This window comes from Rhinolophus sinicus, chromosome 2 (genome assembly GCF_057876585.1).
Source record: "Rhinolophus sinicus isolate RSI-liver-muscle chromosome 2, RSI-T2T, whole genome shotgun sequence".
NCBI classification, from domain to species: domain Eukaryota; kingdom Metazoa; phylum Chordata; class Mammalia; order Chiroptera; family Rhinolophidae; genus Rhinolophus; species Rhinolophus sinicus.
This window is the reverse complement of record NC_142502.1, coordinates 172,455,329-172,479,973: the sequence shown is the minus strand read 5'-3', so window position 1 is coordinate 172,479,973 and position 24,645 is coordinate 172,455,329. Positions and strand designations below refer to the sequence as shown.

General features: G+C 36.8%; 1 protein-coding gene across 1 annotated transcript in view; it reads left to right on the top strand.

The window, feature by feature from the left end:
* Positions 1-24,645, top strand: part of BABAM2 (BRISC and BRCA1 A complex member 2) — a 367,671-nt gene that overhangs the window by 14,672 nt on the left and 328,354 nt on the right. The window contains exon 3 of the mRNA XM_019735370.3: positions 24,403-24,479. Coding sequence (XP_019590929.1) covers positions 24,403-24,479 — 77 coding nt within the window. The remainder of the gene's footprint in view (positions 1-24,402; positions 24,480-24,645) is intronic.

Sequence of the window (24,645 nt, the reverse complement as noted above, 5' to 3'; positions counted from 1 at the left end):
TAGAAATGCAGCTGATTTTTGTGCGTTGATTATCTTGCAACTTTCCTGAATTCATTTATTAGTTCTAGCAGTTTTTGTGTGAAATCTTTAGGGTTTTCTATATGTAAGATCATGTCTTCTGCAAACAGAGATAATTTTACTTCTTCCTTTCCAATTTGGATGCCTTTTATTTCTTTTTCTTGCATAATTGCTCTGGTTAGGACTTTCAGTACCGCTTTGAATAGAAGTGATGAAAGCAGGTGTCCTTGTCTTGGTTCTGACCTTAGAGGAATAGCTATTAGTCTTTCAACATTGAAGGTTCCCCCCCCCCCCCAATTTATGCTTTGATTCAAGCTTTTGGCTGAGAAGGCAAACTAAATTAAGCACAACAAGGAAATCTTAAAACAGTGCTGAAATTATAAACTTTTCCCTTTTTATTGAGGTAACGTTTGTTGATAGCATTATATAAGTTTCAGGTGTACAACGTTATAATTTGATACCTGTATACACTATAGTGGGCTCACACCAAAAGTCTAATTTCCATCCATCACCATACATTTGACCCCCTTTACCTATTTATTGCCCCACCAGTCCCCTTCCCCTCTTGTAACTACCAATCTGTTGTCTTTTTAAGTTTGTTTTTGTTTTGTTTGTTCCTTTTTTTTTTGTTTCTTTTCTTTGTTTTATATTCCACCTGACTGAAGTCATATGATTTTTGTCCTTTATCACCTGACTTACTTAACTTAGCATAATACCCTCAAGGTCTATCCATGTTGTCACAAATGGCAATATTTCATCTTTAAAAAATTTTTTATAACGGAGTGAAAATATATACATATAAATACATATATATACATATATATGTGTGTGTGTGTGTGTATATATATATATATATATATGTATCCATTCATTGGTTGATGGACACTTAGATTGTTGCCATCTCTTGGCTGTTGTGAATCATGCTACAATGAACATAGGGGTGCATCTGTCTTTTCGAGTTAGTGTTTTCATACTCTTTCTTTGGATAAATACCCAGAAAGGGAATACCTGGATCATATGGTAGATCTATTCTTAACTTTTTGAAGAACCTCTCTATACTGTTTTGCATAGTGGCTGCACCAATTTATAATACCAGCAACAGTGCATGAGAGTTCCCTTTTCTCTATATCCTCTCTAACAATTGTTATTTCTTGTCTTTTTGATAGTAGCCATTCTAACAAGTGAGAGGTGATACCTCATTGCAGTTGGGATTGACATTTCCCTAATATTCAGTGATGCTGAGCATCTTTTCATGTGTCTGTTGTCCATGTGTGTGTCTTCCCTGGAAAAATGTCCATTTTTCAATCAGGTTGTTTGTTGTTTTGTTGTTGAGTTGTATGAGTTCTTTATGTATTCTGGATATTAGCCACTTATTAGAAATATAATTTGCAAAATATCTTCTCCTATTTTTTGTTTGCCTTTTTGTTTTGTTGCTGGTTTCCTTTGCTGTGTAGAAGCTCTTTAGTTTGATGTAGTCTCATTTGTTTATTTATTTTTGTTTCCCTTGCTGTTGGAATCAAATCCACAAAAATGGCCCTAACGCTGATGTCCAGGAGCTTAGCACTCATGTTTTATTCTATGTATTTTATGGCTTCAGGTCTTACATTCAAATGTTTAATCCATTTTGAATTAATGTTTGTGTATGGTGTAAGATAGTGGTCTCATTTCATTCTTTTGCTTGAGGCTGTCTAGTTTTTCCAGCACCATTTTTTACTGAGGCGATTTATCTTTTTCTATTGTATGTTTTTGGCTCCTTTGTTGTAAATTAGTTGTCCATATATGTGTGGGTTTATTTGTGGGCTCTCACTCTGTTCCATTGGTCTGTGGCTTTTTTCTGCCAGAACCATACTGTTTTTTTTTTTTTTTTTTTTAATTGGGGAAGGGGAACAGGATTTTATTGGGGAACAGTGTGTACTTCCAGGCCTTTTTTCCAAGTCAAGTTGTTGTCCTTTCAATCTTAGTTGTGGAGGGTGCTGTTCAGCTTCAAGTTGTTGTCCTTTCAGTCTTAGTTGTGGAGGGCGCAGCTCAGCTCCAGGTCCAGTTGCCATTGCTAGTTGCAGGGGGCGCAGCCCACCATCCCTTGTGGGACTCGAGGAATTGAACTGACAACCTTGTGGTTGAGAGCCCACGGGCCCATGTGGGAATTGAACCGGCAGCCTTCGGGGTTAGGAGCATGGAGGTCTATCCGCCTGAGCCACCTGGCCGGCCCAGAACCATACTGTTTTGAGTACTGTTGCTTTATAATATTGTTTGAAATCAGGGAGTGTGATGCCTTTGGCTTTGTTCTTTCTCAAGATTGCTTTGACTATTCAGGATCTTTTGTGCTTCCATACAAATTTTAGGATGTTTTGTTCTATTTCTGTGAAAAATGTATTTGGAATTTTGATAGGGATTGCACTGAATCTGTAGTTGCTGTGGGTAATATGGACATTTTAACAAAGTTAATTCTTCAAATTCATGAACATAGTCTATTTTTCCATTTTTGTGTCTTCTAAGCCTCAGCAACTCCTCTCAGAGGCTCTTTGGCCTCCACTCCACCCATTTCCCTCTCTCTGCACTGTCAGCATCACCGTCTCTTATATGAACTAGTCATAACTAGTCATGACTGTTCTAACTCTTCTCTGATCTGTTTTCCATCCAGCAGTCATTTATCTTATTTTTAATCTAATACATTTATTTTAAATAAGAAAATAAATCAGATTGTGTCACTTGTTCAGAATCATTGAATGGCTTTCCTTTACTTAGAATAAAATCCCCAAATGTTTAATGATTTGCTGCATGATTGGGCTGTTCTCTGCCTTCTCAGCCTTAGCTTGTGGCGCTTTCCTTATGTTGTGTGGTTCTCTTCCGTAACCTCAATGACCTCTTCTCCATCTGCAGAATGCCCCAAGCCCTTTCCCAGCTCGCGACTTTTGCTCACCTTCTTCCTTTTCCCGCAGCATTCTTCCTCTCCAGGGACCAATTCCCCAATTTCTACAATGCTTCGTGTTTAGCTTGAATGTAACTTTTTCAGAGTTTCAGAGCGCTCCCCTAGCCCCCACCTAAGTTAGAACCCCTGCTGTATTCTCTTGTAACATCCTATCTTAGCACTTACTACAATTTGAAATTATGTTTACTGCTGATTATTTATTTAATGCTGAGTCTTATACTAAACTTTTAATTCCAGGAGGGCAGGTACCATGCCTTTTTTTTTCAACCCATGGCACAAAGTAGGCACTCAGTACGTACTTGTCGAAGCTCCTAAGAAACTGTGTTCTGAATGGAATGATCTCAGTGGCCCATCACTTGGGAATATTGTCTGGCCTTCCAAAGTGCCAAGCTAGAATAGTATTGATCAGTACTGAATGGCAAGTAGATAAGGAGTCAGTTTGCAGAATAGCAGGTATTATGTGATTGTAATGTTGTGAAAAAGTCATACACACACACACACACACACACACACACCCACACCCACACCCACACACAGATTTGAGAAGATATTTAACAAACCCAATACAGTGGTTAACTCTGCAGGAAAAGGTATGAGCAGTGAAGGGGTACTTGATACTTTCATTTCTATATTGTTAGCATTTTTTAGAGTGAAAAATTTTTGTGTAATTTGTAAAAAAAAAAAAGTGAATATGGCTTATAAAGTCAGTTTCTGCTGTACGAGCCCATCGGGATGAGACAGCAGAAGGGGAAATTTCTATTGGTATTAGGAAAAAAGACAGACATTGGGGTAGAAGACAAAAGAAATGGACTAGAAGAAGAATGGAATTCAAAGGAAAGCAGCTTTGTCACTTCTTTGTGTTCTTCCCAGTGTAGGTTTATCATCAGAACTCCTTGTGTGAGTATATAATTTATATTGTAGAAAAGATAGAACTTTCAATAGCATTCCGGGAAAGAATATAAAATTGATTTTACTGTGAATCCCATAGTGGACACTGACCAAGGCCAGCAATAGATTCAGAGCTCTAAATAGACAATGTCTGTTCTCTATTTTTTTCTATGAAGAAATGAGCAGTAAATGAATTTAGCATTTGTGAATAGTATGAAGTCATTTTTTTCATAGACTGCCTATTCTCTCAGTAAATCTGTGAGGAATATTTTTATAACTCCCCTTTAAAAGCTTTTTTAAATATATGAGGACGTAAATATCAGAAAGGTTAAGAAATTCATTCAGGTTTACTTACCTGATACCATGTTTCCCCGAAAATAGGACCTACCCCAAAAATAAGCCTCAGTTAAGATCATCAACCAGACGGACACATTTAGTACGTTATGACGATGTTCCAGAAGAAGATAACATGACTGTATTTGAATAAATGTAGATTGTTGTGCATGAAAAAATAAGACATCCCCTGAAAATATGCCTTAATGCATCTTTTGGAGCAAAAATTAATATAAGACCTGGTCTTATTTTTGGGGAAATACGGCAAGTGGTGGAGAGGAAGACTAGATCTCAGATCTTCTCTACCAGATGTATGTTTGTTTTTTTTTTCTCTCAAGAAAGCACTGGCCAGGAAAAGGTAGGAATCACACATTAATATAGTATACTCTGGGATGGGTTTTCCAGCCATCTGTATTTGTGAAATATCTTTAGATATGAACACGAAAAAAATTATTGGATAGAATTCAGATAAAAATTTATTAGGTGACTGAGACTAAAACTTAAACATTAGGAATAGTTCAGTATTAGAAGTCATTCAGAAAATGTAGCTGTCTAAAATAGCAATATTTTCTAGGCAGTAGTTTACTACAAATGGGCTAGATCTCAGAGCAAAAGATAATTTGACAAGAGTTTATAGATGTCTACAAGTGAAAGACTATGAGGAGGGAATACAATTTAATAGTTGGTAGTTGGACAGAAATTAAATACAAGTCGTTATTTTATTGTCTGTCACTGATTGGCTCTGACCTAAATTCTCAGACTCCCATTCACCCCCCCCATTTCTGAGTTATTGAAGTATGTAATAAAAATGTCTTTAGGAATTGTTAGTTGCTGGTAGGTTTTTATAAATATATGTATTAAATCCATCTTTATATATTTATATGAGAAATAAAAGAATATGTGAGTCAGAGAAGAATTCTGGGGACCAAAATAGTTCAAATGGAGAATGGAGAATCCAGGTAGATGGGGCAAATTGCGGAGATAACAGGTCTTTCAGCATGAGCTCAGGACGCTGCAGGCTATTACTTCAGGTGTGGAAGCCTGGGTTTTAAAATTGAGCCACTTTGTTTTTAGACTTTCTGAAAAATTATATGACTGACTGCCATGGATTATGCCACCAGTCATGTTGCAAGATTGGGTGACCCCTCCAAACTGGGTCATCAGATTAGCTAGTATCTTCTTACAAGGAGTGAATCCAAGAATATATTGAAGCTATATCTGAATGCAAATGAAGCAGTGTTACAGATTCTGAGCAGCCAGACCATAGTCTGGTGATACATTTGAAGCCGTGAACTGTGTTGATATTACTGTCAACTTAGCAGAGATGTCAAAAGAACACTTAGAAAGGAATAAGTTAACAGTGTTTGGTACTGCAGTGGGGAAATCAGCGATTAAGGGGACATCAGGGTAATGCAGTTTATCTTCATGTCCAGAGAACTTCAGCATCTAACGGATCTTTACAGAAGTGGTTTTGAGACTGTCATTGGTGAAAGACCAGAGTTTTAAAAAAGTTTTAACAAGTTTCCAATCTGTCACCAGCTGAGACTTTTGTAAAATGCAATAAAAATTACTAGAAAAATGAAATAAAAACACATATAAAATATAAGGCTGGGCTTTTTAATGTTAGATTCAGCAGACTTAAAACTATGCTTACAAATTGCTTTATAAGTTTCTAAATTCTTACTATCGTTTTCTGTGCTTATCTCATTCAGATAGTAAGTTTATCATCCATCAATGTCCATGAACCCTGCTTTGAGTAGCACTGTTCTAGAAGGGTCTCTGCATTTTAACAGTCCAGGAGTTGCCCTTCTTAGAATTCTCTCTCAGTGGTGAAACAATAGTATTAATACATTAGTGATAAGTAGTTCCTAACTACTACTAATTTGAGATACTGTTCTTTTTTTCTTTTTAAACAAATAAGGTAGAACAAATATGATAGATGGTTATAAGAATGAGATTTCTCTCAAAATTACTAAAATTTTCTGTTAGTTGGGTCAATAAGGATTCAGAGAGAGCATTATTACTTTGTTTATGTATTTTGTACATATACTGACTTTTGAGCATGACTTTTGAGTAAGGAGAGAATGTTTACAATACAGTCTTTTTTGGTAAGCACTCTTCCTTTATTTCTTTACATTTTAAAGATCAAACATTTTTTGCTATTTTCCTGTTAAAGCTATAGGCTGGTGCAAAAGTAATTGCGGTTTAAATGGTTAAAAATAATTGCAAAAACTGCAATTACTTTTGCTCTAACCTAATATATATGGATTTATGTTTTCTAAGTTGATGAGCATCTTGACTATGTCATTGAGTTGAGTGGCACTTCAGTTTTTCTCTGATTGTAACTAATGAAGATTTTTTAAATGACTGTGCTAGGCACATTAAATTAGTTCTTATTACATTGTTTTTTGTTAAAATATGATCATTTGCCATTTCAAGTTTATGTAGTTCATGGTAGAATTCATTTCTTTTTAAAAACCTAAAGAACCGGTGTTGAGTTTAGAAGTCAGATTATTGTATGATATTGTCTTTATTTAGCCTAGAATTGTAGAATGTGAGGATTGGAAGGCCTTAAACTCTAATGACCACCATGTGATTGACATATGAGCCCCTCCTACTGCTTCCCTGCCAAGTGACCGGCCAGACTGTGCCTACAGATCTCCAGTCACAAGGAAACTCCCTGAGGCCCAAGGCTGCTCCTGGGGCAGCTGATTCTGTTAGAAAGTGCTTTCCTGTATTCACCTGAAACCCCTTTTTGTGTCACTTCTACTTCTTGGTACCGCGTAGAATAAGCTTAATCAGTCCTCCGTGTGACAACACTTCACGTAAATGAAGATAGCTGTCATGTTTTGTATTTTTCTCTTCTGCAGGCTACGTGTAGCTTTTGTTTATACCATGTGATTTATGACCTTTCACCATCCTTGTTGGCTTCTTCTGAATGTGATGCAGTTAGTCGCTATGCATTCAGTTCAGACTAGAACTGAATGAGGTGTTGAAGGAATGGTTTTGACCAGTGTGGAGTAGAGCACTAGCTTTATTTTCCTGGAAGCAGCATCCCCTGAGGTTGTAGTGGACAGAGCTGTGTGTTGTGTTGCAAACCATTAGTAGGTTGTGATCCATTGGCGTGTCAAGAAATCATTTTAGTGGGTCTTAATTTGCATTTAAAAAAATATGAAATAGAACGAACCAAAAGTGTCAGTGCATATCATGTAATAAAGCTAAATACTGTTGCATGAAAATTTTCTTTCAATTTGTATATACATATATACACACATATATGTGTACTACATACTCAGTACATATATGTGTACTCAGTACATATATGTGTACTCAGTACATATATGTGTACTGAGTGGTGATATAAAATGGTGATTAAAACGTTTCTTACTGTGTATCAAAAAAGTCTGAAAACCTCTGGTCTAGACTCGAGGTTTCCCCTGCTTCTTTTTCTCTGACAGCTCCTTCTGGTCTCTTCTTGCTCTGCTGACCACCTGGGTGTCTGTTCCCCTGTGGACCTCCTGCTGAGTACCTTGAAGGGCATTATGGGCTCCATTAGGTTTGTGTTAGGACCTGGGAAAACTGTTTTACTGCTCTGCTTCAGTCTCTTCATGAGTGGACCCGTCTGAGAAATTTTGTGCAATGAAGAAGGCACAGTAATAAGGTAAGGGGGGGCAACTGAAGTTTTTTTTTTTTTTTTCCGTGTAAATTTTGAAAATTGCTGTCCAAGCGAAATTATGGGTTTAATGAAAATAGTGATTGTGATAGTCTTTCTTCTCCATATTTTTGGTTTTGCAATTTGTGCTTTTGATACTACTGATAGGGGTTAAGTACTACTTACTTGGTGCTATGCCCTGTTCTTCATGTGTACCAACTCAGTGGGTCCTCATAACAGCTCCATGGGGTGTGACTGTTACCCCCATTTTACAGATGAGGAAATTGAGGGAGAGACACATTATATAACTTTACAATTTATAGTGTGTAACAATAGTATCTCAAGCAGCAATCAGAAAAAAAATCCTCCCAAACCACCTAACAACCGCAAATACATGAATGGTACATTTATCCCATTACCTGGTAGTTCCAGATATGCTCATTTAGCAGATGCTAAGTCTTTTCATAATCACTTAAACAGAAGAATTTGAGGATTTAAAAAACTTTTCTTCCATCTTTAGAAATCATCTCTCACCACCAGGAAAGGGAATCCTTTAATGACACTTGAGAATCTATTAATTTCCCTGTTTCCCTTCTTCTCCACTTTCATTTTCTCTCTCATTCTCCATTTTTACCTCCACCTTGTCATCTGTTTCTACTACTATTCATTCTTCCACTTGTCTTGCTTTTTTTTCTTTTCCTTGTCCTCTCACCCTCCCCTTCCCACTAGTTTTCCATTCTTTTCTGTACCCTGCCTTTGTACTGTTCATAGTCACTCAAATTTATTTTTTAAAAGGAAAGCGTATATTGAGCACCTAGCAAGTGTGAGGCACAGTGGAGATCCAAAAATAAATAAAGGAAATATCACGAAAGCCAATACGGGAAAGAGATCAAAGCTGTGCTAGTTCATTCCCTTGAGAATCTGAGTTACATGCCAATATAAATACTCTCCAGTCCTTCCCTGTAACGAGCAGGAATTGAGATTGGAATTTAGATACATAGTACAGTTGACCCTTGAACAATGCATGGATTAGGGGCACCAACACCCCCACACCTCACATTTGAAAACCCGCATAACTTTTGACTCCCCCAAAACTAACTACTAACAGCCTGCTGTTGACTGAAAGCCTTACTGAGACCATAAACAGTTGATTAACACATTTTGTATGTTATATGTATTACATACTGTATTCATACAATAAAGTAAGAGAAAAAATGTTATTAAGAAAATCATAAGGAAGATAAAATACATTTACAGTATGAATTGAAAACAATCTGCACAGTTCAAGCATGTGTTGTCCAAGGGTCGGCTGTACACAAATGATATAAACTATAAAGTTCCAGAATTCAGACACTAGGGAATGAATCCATTTAGGACATATTTGGGGTCAAGAAGTGAAAATGGTTAAAGGAATATTTTTATGGAACAAATTAAAAGTGTTTAGTATAAAAATTACTTTTATAAAACGATGTTGTACATTAAATGTATAGAAATAGTATGCAAGTTGGCCTTGTCCCTGGAGATGTTTTATAATATTTATTAATGTAAGAATTACTGGCATTGCCACAGCTAGAATAAGAATCAGTCCAGGACATTTACGTCATTTGCTTTGACTTTGATATGACCTTGATGTGTGCTTGTCTTCTCCAGTTCCACTTGCTCACCTGCACTATGTATGCAGTGGTTATCAGGTGACTCCTGTGTTTCAGCAGGTACACTGCTGGGCACGAAGGGAGTTAAGGTTTAATGCACTCTATTTCTTTATAGAGCTTTCAATCTAACAGTACGTGGCTCCTTGGTTTTGCCCGTTTAATGACAATTGCAGGTAAATATTTTTCCTTTCCCTAGCTTGATCAGATCCAATTCATTCTTAGAGGTCAATTGTTTTCTAGTGAACCTTCCTTGATTACCCCAGCTAAAAGTGGTTTCTCTGCTCTCTCAACTTCTATTGTGCTTACTTTCTTTAACCACTAATTTGGCAATTAATCATGTTAATTGCTTTGTGACTCGTATCTATTGTGGTCTTGAATTGTTATTTAAATTGTGCCGTTTGATTTTTGTCTTCTGATTACAGTTCAAGTTTCCTGAGAATAGAGACTCCTTTCTTTAACTCTTATGGCAGCAGTCTCTAAACTTTTTTGATTATGCACCTCAAATAATTTGGTTATGAAACCCCCAGTACATACATATTTATTTAATTATAAAAGTATATTTATATAGAATTATAAAATATTTAAGATATAAGTTAAAAAGAATGATAGAAGATATCCCGTAAAAATAATTTGTTACTTATAATATGGTATTTTCACCTATCATACCTGAAAAAGAAATGTGAAAAAAATATGTAGCTACTAATGGAAGAAATGCAATGTTGGCTGCATATGCTGTGCTATAAGACTAGTTTTTAGTTCCACCCACCTGAAAATTTGCCTGTGTTTGCATTATTGGTATTATTCTCTAGCCACAGATTCTTTGCAAGAATCACTTGAAATCACTTGTCTATTTCTTAAAGGCTTTAGTGTGGTTTAAAACTAGACAGTGGATTTCTTACATCTATGAAGCATATCACAGTATGCTGAAGACAACTAAATAATTGAGAGAACCACCACTAACCCCTCTGGGTTGTGGAACTCCCACTCTTTCCTCAGGACACTTGAACAACTGAGTAAGAACTAAAAGAGGCTGCTGAGGTCAGTCTGTATATTACATATTGGTAAGGAATAATCTCTGTCTCTGTCTCTCTCTCTTCACACACACACACACACACACACACACACACACACACACACACACTTTTTTTTAACTAAGATTTTCTTCCGTACTCTAGTAGATTGTCTCACCTACTCACTGAAAGACAGACCATTGACCTGTTGGGTGTAGCTCTTTATGCACACACCACAGTAATGTTCAACCAATAATTACAAATTTCATGTGGAGAAAAGAAATGTATGTCCCCAATCACAAATTTCCGGAAAACTTTCTAGCTCCATAAGAATAAAAAATGATCCTATTAAAGAAGAGATGAAGATCATGGAAACAAGCTGTTTCAAAATGATGTACTCTCATGGGAAAATGTGAACTTGCCTGTGCAGGTGGCTCTGCTGACCCACAGGGAATCGAAAGTCCAAGTCAAACTACTGTGATGAATTCTAAGTCCAGACACAGTACACACTGAAAGCAGTGGCTCTGAAATTCGATCGTGCATCAGAGTCACCTGGAGGACTTGTTAAAACTGGATAGCGTAAAACAACTTCTTCCGTCTTAATAATATCAGGACATGAGCATTTGTGTTACCGCTGCCTTGATCAAGACATAAAATGTTGGCAATGCCCCAGAAACCCCCCTGTGCCTTCTCCCAGTCACCACTCCTTTCTTGCCCCATAAATGAGCCACTGTTCTGACTTAACTCGTAGTCCTCACTTTCCCTCGTTTCTATAATATTATCGGTACACACACTACAGTGCTTTTGTTTGGTTTTGAACTTCAAACAAATGGAATCATACAGATCATTCATCACTATATTTGTGGGATCCACCTGTGTTGTTCCATGTGTGTGTAGTTTATTTCATTACGATGTATTTCACTTTATGATTGTCTCCCAACTTACTTCCCTGTCCTGTGTCTGATGGGCATTTGGGTATTCAGTTTGAAATTGTAGTTGTTCATTCAGGGGCGATTTCGAAGAATGCTGCTGCTGTTAACATTTTTAGAATCTGCATTTTAGGTTCCAGATCAATTTAAGGAGCAGTGTCATCTTTTCATTATGTGTTGTTTAATCTATGAACATGTCTGTTTTCACTAATTTTTAAATTTTGTTTTCTTCTTAAAAAAAGCTTTCTACGTAAAGATCTTGAGCACATCTTTTGTGACACTTACTTCCATATATTTGACTGTTTGATGTTATTTTCTATGGCATCTTTCTAAATTTTTATTTTTCAACTGATTGTTGGTGGTATTTAGATACACATATACAATAGAGAGTTGATTTTTGTGTATGGTCTTTGTCTAGAAACTTTGCTAAACTCCAATAATGCATATGAAGTTTTAAAAACTTTTGTACATACACAATCATATTATCTACAAATAAGGTATAGTTTTATTTCTTCCGTTCCAATATTTATAGCCTTATTTCCCCATGCTACTATATTTGCTAGGACCTCCAGTACGATGTTGAATAAAAGTAGTAAGAACAGGTTGGTATCCTTTGTCTCATTTTCTATCTCAAAGGGAAAAATTTAACATTTTGTTATTTAGTGTGATGTTGCTGTAGATTTTTATGTAATAGCCTTTATCATATTAAGGAAGTTCCTTTTTTATTCTCATTTGCAGAGAATCTTTAAAATCATGAATGGATGTTTAATTTTATCAAACGCTTATCGTGTACCTATTGAGATAATACTATTAATTTTCTCTTTTATTCTGTTAACAGAGTGAATTAAATGCACATATTAGAAAAGAAGCTTGAGTATTAATGACCTAAGCATCTATCTAAAAAAATTAAAAGACTTCCCCCTCATAGTTAACTATTAAAAATAGTATTTGAGCCTTACATTCCTACCGAAATCATATTTAACTTAAACCACACTTTTGTTATAAGAAACACCTACTAACATTTAAAAATACTCCCTACCCTAAAGTAGATTTCAAGTCTGTCATCTATAAATGGAGACATAGCATAGAAACTGGGAATAACAGTTGATGCCACATGAACTGGCAAACAATTTTTAAAAATACTTTATAATTTTTAAAACATTGTGGGCTGAGTCACTTATTTTGGTAATCGCATTTCGAAATCTTATGCTGAGAATTGAATCCGCCACTTTCTAGTAGGGCCTAGAAATAGATTTCAGGCTTTAGAGGTAGAGAGGATATATTTGTTGTATCAGTATCATTATATGTCATTAAGTAGATAGTTCCATTCTCCGGGAGAACGATGTAAAAAAGTCTGCCTCAGTGCAATTTTGCTGCCTTCTTTGAGCCAACTTTAATTCTTGAGTCTCCTCAGAGAATGGCCTAACCTTGACCTAGTGGGTTTTGATGTAGTCAACTAGTTGGGCCATAATTCCCTTCTAAGGCTGAGGGTGTAAAATTCTGTGAATCAGAAGTTCAAATGCCTTTGTAAGATAAAATGCCTATTTTATAGATTATTTAGATAGCTGTAAAGATAGCCCGTGTCAGTCTTCTAGCTTCTTTGCTACTGCATTGCAGTCTAGAAACCATGATAATTTTGAAACCAATATACTCTTCGTGGAGTTATTGATGATAGGTTTAACTCAGAGAAAATAATTCTGTAAAATGAAAATGGGAATATCAGTTAACAATTCACTCTAATTTGTGGCTTAATAGTTATTCAACAGGCAATCGTTGGTCTTTGAGCCTATTTTATTTCACAGTCACCTGTTATTTTAGGTTGCCAAAACTGAAGAAGACTTCCTTCTCAGCTGATGTTGAATATTGTTAGTTAAGCACAAACGTCATTATCAAGAAAACAGGAAGCTGTGTAAGAGAACATGCCAAATGGTAAATTAATAGTCAGGGTAAAGGAAACTGACGTAGACTTGGGGAAGGAATCTTGGAATCATCTACTTTGTTCTTTTTAGATGCTTGAAGAATAGATACGGTTTAAATCATTTTTTCCCCCCAGAAAATACATCAAATAATAGGTTTAGCATTAAATTAGAAAGCATATATTTTATATTGTCTTAAAAATGCTAATGTCTTAAATGTTGTGTAATATCTTCTTAAAGCTCTGTTAATCGAGAGTAAATCTTGGCTGTTGCTAAAATCACATAACATGTAGTGAAATTTCCAGCTTTTCCTCTTTATAGTGATACTTTATTAATTTGAATCAGATCTCTGTAACTAGGAACAAGTAATAATTTGAGGAGGATTCAAATGCAGTTTACCTTTTATTATTTATTTAAAGAGTTTGCTAAATAAATCAATAGTGTCAACGTCTTAGAGCCTATTTATTTATTATGAGAGACTTGTTCACTTATTTGCATCATTGATTTACGTGTATACAGTTTTTATACTTATTACTGATAAATCATTTTCTTTTCATTAAAACGTGTGATAGAACACTCTTTTTGGCAGTGTTTTATCAGGTTTTACTTTTCATTATTACATGTACTTAATAAAATATCATTTGATGAAAAAAATTATGCTTCACATTTTTCACTAGGTTTCCCCTTTAATTATTGAGAGATGACTTAGTGTGGTGGTTAAGAAAATGGGCCCTGGAGCCAGACTTCCTTGGTTTGGATCCCAGCTCTGTCACTTACTAGCAAGTTGTGAAATGGAGGTAATAATAGCATTTATCTCTGAAGGTTGCGGTGGGCTTAAATAATTTAATCTAAAAACCTTAGAGTAGTGCCTGATATGTAGTAAATGCCCAACAAATAGTAGCTGCTTGTTTTTTTTAATTAAAGTTTATTGGGGTGACAATTGTTAGTAAAGTTACATAGATTTCAGGTATACAATTCTGTAATACATTATATCTTACATTGTGTGTTCATCACCCAGAGTCAGTTCTCTTTCTATCACAATATATTAGACCCCCTTTACCCTCTTCGAGAGCCCCCTCCCCCGTTACCCTCTGGTAACCCCTAAACTATTGCCTATGTCTATGAGTTTTTGTTCCTTCATTTGTTTGTCTTGTTCTTTTGTTGTTTTCAGTTTTATATACCACATATCAGTGAAATCATATGGTTCTCTACTTTTTCTGTCTGACTTACTTTGCTTAGCATAATAATCTCAAGATCCATCCATGTTGTCGCAAATGGTACTATTTCATCTTTTCTTACCACCGAATAGTATTCCATTGTGTATATATACCACAGCTTCTTTATCCATTCATCTATCGAAGGACATTTTGGTTGTTTCCATGTCTTGGCTACCGTAAATCTGCAATGAGCGTTGGAGCACACATGTCTTTATGGATAAATGTTTTCAGATTTTTTGGGTAGATACCCAGGAGAGGGATCGCTGGGTCATATGGTAATTCTATTTGTAATTTTTTGAGGAACCTCCACACTGCCTTCCATAACGGCTGCACCAGTCTGCATTCCCACCAACAGTGTATGAGGGTTCCTTTTTATCCACAGCCTCTCTACCACTTGTTACTATTTGTCTTGTTGATGATAGCCATTCTGACTGGGGTGAGGTGATATCTCATTGTAGTTTTTATTTGCATTTCTCTGATTAGTGATGTTGAGCATTTTTTCATATGTCTATTTGCTATTTGTATGTCCTCTTTGGAGAAATGTCTCTTCAGGTCCTCTGCCCATTTCTCAATTGGGTTGTTTGTTTTTTTGTTGTTGAGTTGCATGAGTTCCTGGTATAGTTTTGATATTAGCCCCTTATAGGAGGCGCTGTTTGCAAAAATCTTCTCCCATTCAGTTGGTTGCCTCTTTATTTTGTCGATGGTTTCTTTTGCTGTGCAGAAGCTTTTAAGTTTGATATAGTCCCATTCATTTATTTTTGCTTTTACTTCCCTTCCCTTTGGAGTCAAATTCATAAAATTCTCTTTGAACCCAAGGTCCATCAGTTTAGTACTTATGTTTTCTTCTATGCAGTTTGTTGTTTCAGGTCTTATGCTTAGGTCTTTGATCCATTTTGAATTAATTTTGGTACATGGTGACAGATAGCTGTCCAGTTTCATTCTTTTGCATGTGGCTATCAAATTCTGCCAGCACCATTTATTGAAGAGGCTGTCTTTTCTCCATTGCATGTTTTTGGCTTCTGTCAAAAATTATCTGTCCGTATTTATGTTTATTTCTGGGTTCTCAATTCTATTCCATTGGTCTCTGTGTCTGTTTTTCTGCCAGTACCATGTTGTTTTGATTATTGTTGCCCTGTAGTACAATCTAAAGTCAGGGAGTGTGATACCTCCAGCATTGTTCTTTTCTCTTAGGATTGCTTTGGCTATTTGGGGTCTTTTGTGGTTCCATACAAATCTGATGATTTTTTTGTTCTGTTTCTTTAAAAAATGCCAGTGGGATTTTGATGGGGATTGCTTTTTTTTGCAGTTGATATCCAGTTTCAAAGCCTTGTGATCAGCCAATATGCTTGGTATGATTTAAATTTTCTTAAATTTGCTGAGGCTAGTTTTATGTCCCAATATATAGTCTGTCCTTGAGAATGTTCCATGTACACTAGAAAAAAATGTATAGACTGATGTTCTAGGAGGAAGTGCTCTGTAAATGTCAGTTATGGCCATTTCATCTAATGTGTCATTTAGGGCTGCTATTTATTTCTTTATTTTCTCTTTGGATGATCTATCCATAGCTGTCAATGATGTATTTAAGGTCCCCTACTATACTTGTGTTTTGGTCAATTTCTCCCTTTAGTTCTGTTAGTAGTTGCTTGGTATATTTCGGTGCTCCCTGATTGGGGGCATAAATATTGATGACTATTATGTCTTCTTGTTGTATAGTCCCCTTTATCATTATGAAATGTCCATCTTTGTCTCTTGCTACCTTTTTTATCCTGAAGTCTGTTTCATCTGATAGCAGTATGGCTATGCCTGATTTTCTCTGGATACCATTGGCTTGGATTGTCACTTTCCCCCCTTTCACTTTGAGTCTATGTTTGTCCTTGTAGCTGAGATGTGTCTCTTGGAGGCAGCATATGGTTGGGTTTAATTTTTTGATCCAGTCTACTACTCTGTGCCTTTTTATTGGTGAGTTCAGTCCATTTACATTTAGGGTGATTATTTGATATTTGAGGATTTCCTTTCATTCTATCTTTGGTTTTCTGGTAAGACTGTGTCTCCATTGTTTCTTTGCCTTTTTGTTGTTTATTATTTCTGTGTGGTGGTATTCTATGACTTTTCCCTCTGTTTTTTCTTTTATTACATTATATATTTTAGTTCTGGATTGTTTTTGAGTAGTTAACCATTAAGTTTATGTAAAAGAAAGTTTCATATTTAGAGTATTCCATTTTCTTCAGCATGCTTACTTTCTCCATTCCCATACTCAGGCCTTTACTCTCCCCCCTTTTATGTTTTGGTTGTCAGCAATTATCCCTATTTATGCTGGTCGAATAGCCTCCTTCAGTATTTTTTGTAGTGCAGATCATGTGTTAGAAAATTCCCTCAGCTTCTGTATTTCTGGAAAGGTCTTTATTCCTCCTTCATATCTAAAGGGTATCTTTATTGATATAATAATATCAACATATTATTCTTGGTTCATAATTTCTCTCTTTCAATAGTTTGAATATTTGATTCCACTCCCTCCTGGCTTGTAGAGTTTCTGCTAAAAAATCTGATGATAGTCTAATGGGCTTTCCTTTGTAGATTACCGTCTTTTCCCTGGCTGCCCTGAGGAGTCTTTCTTTGTCATTGATTTTTGACAGCTTCAATACAATGTGCCTTGGAGAAGGCCTCTTGGGGTTGAGGTAATTAGGTGTTCTATTTGCTTCTTGGATTTGAGGATCCAGTTCTGTCCACAAGTTTGGAAAGTTCTCGTGGACTATTTGTTTGAATATATTCTGTGTTCCCTTGTCTCTTTCTTCTTCAGGTATGCCCATTATTCTTATATTGCTCTTTCTGATGGAGTCAGAAAGTTCTTGTAGAGTTCTTTAATTTCCTTTAAGTCTCAAGTCTCTTTCTTCTTCTATCTGTGTCATTTCCAGATTTCTGTCTTTGATGTCACTGATTCTTTCCTCCATCTGGTCAACTCTACTATTTAAGATGGTTATTTCATTCTTCATTTCTTTTATGGAGTTCTTAACCTCCAGAAATTCTACTTGGTTCTTTTGTAAAATTTCGATCTCTTTGGTAAAATGTTCATTTTGTTCTTTGATTGTGTTTTTGAGTTCATTAAACTGCTTGTCTGTGTTTTCTTGCATCTCATTGAGTTTTTTCAGGACTGTGATCTTGAATTCTCTGTCATTTAAGTCACATATTTCCATGTCTTTAAGTTCATTTTCTAGAGACATTTCATTTTCTTAGCTGTCTTGTTGCCTTGGTTATTCATGGCAATTAATGATTTATTATTTCTCTTCCTAGACATCTACAGGAGTGGGTTCTGTAACAGGTTGATAGGAAGAGGTCTTTCTTTTGTTTTCCAAGAACGGGTTGGTAGGATGTTTTATTTTCTCTCCGACTGCAGCCTTTTATTCTTTCTCATACTGTAGTGTTATATTTTTCTCTGCGCTATTCCGGCTTTTCACACAATGGGGAGATCCCTGGAAGGTGGGCTTCTCCTATGTTAACAGTTCACCTGGGTCGTAAGGTGCCGCGTCCCTGTGGGGATGCAGAGAGCTTTTGAAGTTCCAAAGCTCTTCCTGCGGCAGATTCAGAGCCCGTATGTTTCAGCAATTCTGTTTACTCCTGCAGGGATCCACCCAGATAGGTGGGGCCAGGGGCGGGGTGAGTTGTGAGAGGTGGCCCAGAGCGATGGCAGCGACCACCACCACAGCCGGTCCTGCTTCCACAGCTCCCTCCCCTTTGCCAGAACTAGTTGGGCTGCGAATCTGTGTCTGTGGTCCACAGTTCTCAGAACAGCAAATATTCTGTTCTTTTGATCTGACACTGCTACTGTTCTGCTTCTAGCACCGGGCAGGTGGGGGCAGGGCGAGCTCTGGGAGTGTAGGGACGGGGCGGCTAGTCTCAGTGCCTAAGGCTTCCGTTTTCTGCTCGGCAGTGAGGGCTTAAACCACCGTTTTCAGCCTTCTTCCCTCAGTCCTTGCTCCAAGGTCTGTGCCATGAGCGTTGGGTTCTGCGTGTTATATGCTGCCCCTCAGCCCTGTGGGCCATAAGCGGAGCCCTAGCAGTCCCAGTTCTTCCCTCTCCTGCAGCTACGGTAGTTCCGGGATGCAGCGAGCTCGGAGCACCGAGCTGGGTCTGCGTCCTGCGTCCTGCGCCCGCGCAGCTCTGTCTCCGCACTTCTCCCTTCCCTCCTCCCCCACTTGCGCAATTCGCCCACCTTTAGGTGAATTCAGTAGTGAGCCTCTTTGTCTTGTCTGTCTGCTATGCAGGGAGTCCTTTGGGGAGTTATAGTTGTTCAATTTGTTGTAAACTCCAGGGGAGATTTCAAGAGGCTCACCTCGTGCTACCATTTTTGTGACGTCATCCAGCTGCTGTTGTTATTACTTATTGTGAAAATAGTGTAATTTTAGGTAGTGACTTTAAATTTTGGGTCACATGTACAGCTTTTCAAAGGGAAAATCTTCCACAAATGATCGCAATTTCACCTTTCTCAGAGGTGAGGATGATAACATCTTCCCTATTACAGTTAAATCATAAGTTTTTTTCATGAAAAGAGCACAGACTGGGAACAAGAGTTTTGCATTCATCCAACACACCTTTATCTCTGTACATAGTTACTGGAGTATCCATGTCCTAGACACCAGTGCTAGATGCTGGAGATTTAACATGTTGTGTACGGCGGGGTTTAAATCCCTCATACCCCTCTGTTCCGGCAGGTTTTTAAAAGAAACTACTTTAAAATGCACTCTTCTCTTTAAAGCGTAAATGCTTCTATGTCATTTATTATTTTTCTATAAATAATAGATTCTACAAATAAATTATTCTATAAATAATTATTCTACAAATAATTCAATAAAATATGCAAAGTAAAAAGAGTCAACAGTAAAAACGAGAATTCTCGTTATCCGTCCTTAACACATGGCTCAGAAAAAAACGAAGATTCTTGTGATCCGTATGCAACGTGTTAAAATTGACTTCACGATGCCTAGGCCTGGGCAACAAAGATGTGTCCAGAGTGCCCTGGAAGGGATTTCTAATCCCAGTGCTCTCACTGCGTGGCTGTGAGACCCTCTGGGCTTCACTTGCGTCATCTGTAAAATGACAGTTTTTTAGTTTAGTTTGATTGTAAGTATATGCTAGAATTTCATCAGTGCTAGGTGCTTAGTGCTGTGCTAAATGTTGTACTAAGACATAAGAAACTATAAAACATTTTTTAGCACCAGAAATCTTATGATTAGTTGGGAAAACAGACCACAATTAGAAACTAGGTAATAATATTGGGAGTCGTGATTTGATGTAAAATAAGAGACCAAATGGATAAGTATATGAGGTTAGTATTTTTAGCATTTTATTGTGTCAATGATTAGCTGCAGTTTTTGTGATAAAGTACTAGACTGACTAAACTACCTGATTTGATGCTATCAAGGATTCCCACTGGATAATTCCCCCTTCGATAACCTGCAGAATATAATGGTTTACCTCCCTTTGTTCTCCCACTTTAAAATAGTGCATTCGCAGTATATTGAGGTAATCAGAATATAGTAAAATACATTTTTAGAGAATAGTTCTTCATCTGAAACCTTTTTACATTATATGCCAGGATATGTTTTTTGTTCTTGTCACTGCTATATTCCCAGCACCTAGGATAGTGCCTGACATATAGTAAGCACCCAGGGAAGCTAGTGGAGAGACAAATTTGAAATTACATTTTAATTATCAGTGATTTTTAAATCACTTAGATTATTTTATTAAAAGTTTTTCAATTTGGAATATTTGTTTTATAAACCAAAGATCTAACTATGTGTTAGGTCAAATTGCCATCACACAAATATAATTTTAATGAAGCCACGCCAGTGGCTTTTCACTAAGTAGCTTTTTCATCTTTTTTCGGGGAAATGACTTTGTAGATGAATGACTTCCCAGTCTGTTACTTATCTGTTACTGACATCTGACTGCAACGTCATGGAGACCTTACACCAGAACTGCCGAGCCAAGCCATACCCAAAATTCTGACACAAAGAAACTGTGAGACACAATAAACATTAGAAATGTGAAGTTTTTGATATTACATTATAGAGACTTTCATATACTTTACTTGAGGCTATCAGTAAATCACCTTGCATTCTTTCCTTCTGAAAAAGAGTGAAGCACTTTAGAAGAAAAAGATAAATGAAGCCATCATAGGCAAGTTTCCTTAGTCAAATATAAAAAGGATGTATTTAGCCTTAAAATATTTATATAATTATAAAACAGTTCATGTTCATTAAAAAATCAAAACAATGCAGAGACAATCGAAAACAGTTACAAAAATCAACCAAAATCTTAACACATTTTTGTGACCCTCCCTCTGAAACCTGTTTATGGCTATAGACACACACACACACACACACACACACACACACACACGCACACACACACAGATCTATCTTTTCCATAAGTGGAATCATATTATTCATATGTGTTTTTCAATCTTTCTTAACCCATGCACTTTCTTGATTAGCAGAAAAATTAATTCCCTCCTTGAGTGCGATTTGAAATTTCACAGTAAGTTAAATAACATGATCAAAACCAATTTTAGACAGAGGTCATTTAAGAAGGGGAAACATTTTAGTTTAATCTTAAAGGAACCTTTAGGTAACAGGACTTTGGCTTGCTTCCCATAAACCTATTTATCCTAGGTAATAGGAAGATAGAGCATAACAGATATTTGAAATAATTTGCTCAACATTTTATTGGAGAAGCTGAGTGCTCTGTAGGAGAGAGAGACCTGCTGATGGAAGCTGAGCCTTTTTTCTGTCGGCTTGAACAGTTCAGCTCTTGGCCCCAAATTTGTAATTGTTTTCAGCAAAACAGAAGCCCTGCAGTTAACTGGAGATTGGCCATTATAACTTGGTTATGCTCTTTGGGGACTATTACCCTCACCCCATCCCTATTCCAAGTGTTCCAACAACATATATAACACTTTCTGTGGGTGAGTTTTGGTGAATTTTGGCTAGCCCACTCGCTAATGTGGCTCTGTTTCCACGTAAGATTTGGTTATCCTCTCATACTTGACACTTCTGATTTCCTTTTCCCTCGACTTGCTCCTCCCCTGGTCGCCACTATTGAGTAAACCCACTTGTCTCCATTGCCACTGCTGCTCCCTCATTTATCCATCGTCTTTCTGATGGATAAATGGGGTCCTGAAATGGACCCCTATCTGGTCTCCCCATTTCTGTTTTACCTTTTTACAGTCTTTTCCCATACAGTACATAGAGTGATCTTTTAAAAGCGTAGAATCAGATACTATTACTCTTAAAACCCTCCTTTGTTCTGGGAATAAAAGCTGAGTTAATTGTCACAGCTACAAGGCTCTGCAGTTTTGTCCCCCGCTTACCTCTTGTCCTAATCTTTTGCTGTTCTCTTCTTCGCTCACTCTGCTCTAGCTGTAATGCCCAGACTTACCATGATTTCTTCCCCCAGGTATGTCAGACTTGATCCTGCCTGCACACCTTTGCACCCGCTGTTTCCTCTGCCTGGAATGCTCTTCCCCAGAATTTTGCATGGTTAGCACAGTCATGTTACTCAGGTTTCAGATTTCACCCCCAGAGGTCGTCCCCAATCTTCTAAGGTGATGTAGCTCCTATTTTATTGCAGCACCCCGTTTTCTTAACATTTAGCAATCTTAAACCATCTTTATATACTTGTCTCTTGTGTATTGTTTCTACCCTTGCCAGAATTGAAGGTCTGTGAGACTGTAGGTCTTGTCCACCCTGTTTTCCTGACACACAGAACAATGCTCAGTAAATCCTATCGAAGAGAAAACAATCATGGAATGAATCACTCAGATGGAGAAATGTACTTTTTCACACCCTGAGGTGGCTGTAACCAGCCATTCACAGTAAGGGAGGAAGGTGAAGTGGCACAGCACAAAAACACTTTCCCAGTCCTGGTTAAAGCTAAAAGTAACTCATGTAAAATGTGGCCCAGCAGTGACTGCAACAGTTTAGAAACTAATTTCACATTGAAGAAGGCCTTCTTCAAACAAACTAGAATCAGATTAATCCTGAGGATTTCCTGTACTATTAATAACTTCAGCCGTTAAGCTATAATACGTAGATAGATAATTTGATCTTTGAGTCCCAAGACACTTGATTATGAATCATGGTTTTTTTTGCTGTTGTTGTTTGTTTTTAATCATTTTAAAGTGTTGGTTGAGTGTAAGAAAAAATCTTAGTAGGGTCATTTCTGTCATTAGACTATACTTTATATTTTAAATGCTATAATTTGTGTTTTCCATAAGCGTTTTCAAATAACAACTGTGCTGAGAAAAGATTATATTATAAAGGAAATATTTTACTTAGTAAAAGGTGCCCTGAAGAATATTTTATAGTGAAAGGTAAAGGAGAATGTTCTTAAAGCCTGTGAAAAATTAAAATATGTTAGTATGCAATGATTAGTGCAACTTTGTTGTGTAGTTTATAAACAGGTATTTTTTGTTGGCCCCTAAAGATAAAGAGGAAGCCAATCTAGTTAATTATGTTAAACACACCTGAGTTAAAGTTTTTGTCTGGTTCTTTTCTTTTTTCTATTCAAATAGTTTTGAGAAAAAGAAATAGTAGATCTACTATGAGGTCTGTGTTAGACTTTTTTAGAGTTAGCATTTCTCAAATTTATTGTCAAATGACTGTTGCCCTTCAAAGTGGTTGTTTGGCGAAGTTGTACATTTGTTCCAACAATGCTCCTTATTCCTTAAAGAACTTTTGTAGGTTCTTTTTCAGAAATGTTTCATAGCAGGTTTTGGAATTAGGAAAGAAAATTAGCCTGTTTGCTTTACTTTATAAATTAAAAACCTCACTTTTTAAAAACTAAGTAAAGACACATAACTTCCTCAATCTTCATCTTGAATATTTTATAAATTTCTGAAGCCAATACTGCTGTTATGCAGTTGAAATTATGACTTGTAAGATCATGAAAGATATCTCATAAAGTAAATCTGTGTAAAGAACAAAGAACATTGTTGTGACGTAATAGATAAAAAAAACAAAACCAAGCCGTTGAGACGTAGGTGACTAACTCACCCCTTTTTAAATTTGCATTTTATCTTAAACTGAGTACATCATGCTCTCCTACAGATGTAAGTTGTGGGGTGCCAAATCTAGAGGCGGTGCCTTAACTTCAGGGAAAGAGAGCAAAACATCTGGTACCAGAAAAAGGCCAAAAGTGGGCTCTTTTTAGTACTGAGTGAAAGCTAAGAGTCTATATTTTTAATATGACCACAAAATTCTCTTGTTTTAGTTCTTGGTGTCAAAGACCACAGACCTCTTTTGGATGATATACCTATTTTAAACGGATTATTTTTTCTCCAATTGGAGAACCGTGTATTTTTGCAGGGCCCATCAGCAGGAATTGAACCAGCAACCTTGTTGTTGAGAGCTCGCGCTCTAACCAACTGAGCCATCTGGCCGGCCCTCTGGAAGCTCCTTGCCTTCAACCTAATTGTGGAGGGCGCAGCTCACTGGCCCATGTGGGAATCAAACTGGCAACCCGGTTGTTCAGAGCTCGCACTCTAGCCCACTGAGCCATCTGGCTGCCCCAGATGATGTACCTATTTTAAAAGAGGGATACACTTCTTTGAGAGAAATAGTTGAAGCAGTGTTGGTGTTTGTTGTTAGAAGGCATGTAAGTTTTACTGTGAGATAAATGAATTATTTGTTTCAGGGCAAGTATTATTTTCTTGGCCTCCGTGACCATTAAGGGCTTCTATTTTGTTCTATAAGCCAGTGTTTTAATATTTTATCTGTAGAGATCACTGTTTATTTACTTTAGTAAACATCATAAACATATGAGGTTTTTTGTTTTTTTAAAATCTTTTTTATTTTTTTAAAGGTGCACGTCATTGACTCCTGGACCCAACTGTGACCGATTTAAATTGCACATACCTTATGCTGGAGAGACATTAAAATGTAAGTAAATGATGACTGTTTTACTGAAAATGTTGATTATAGTGCTAATTATTACGCTTTGTGCTTTAGTTTTTATTTCCGGTTGTTACGTGTTATTTCCTAAGATATTGATCACTAGGGTTCCCCACTTTTTAAAACTTTGTCTTTCAATCCTAGTTCTGTTCAA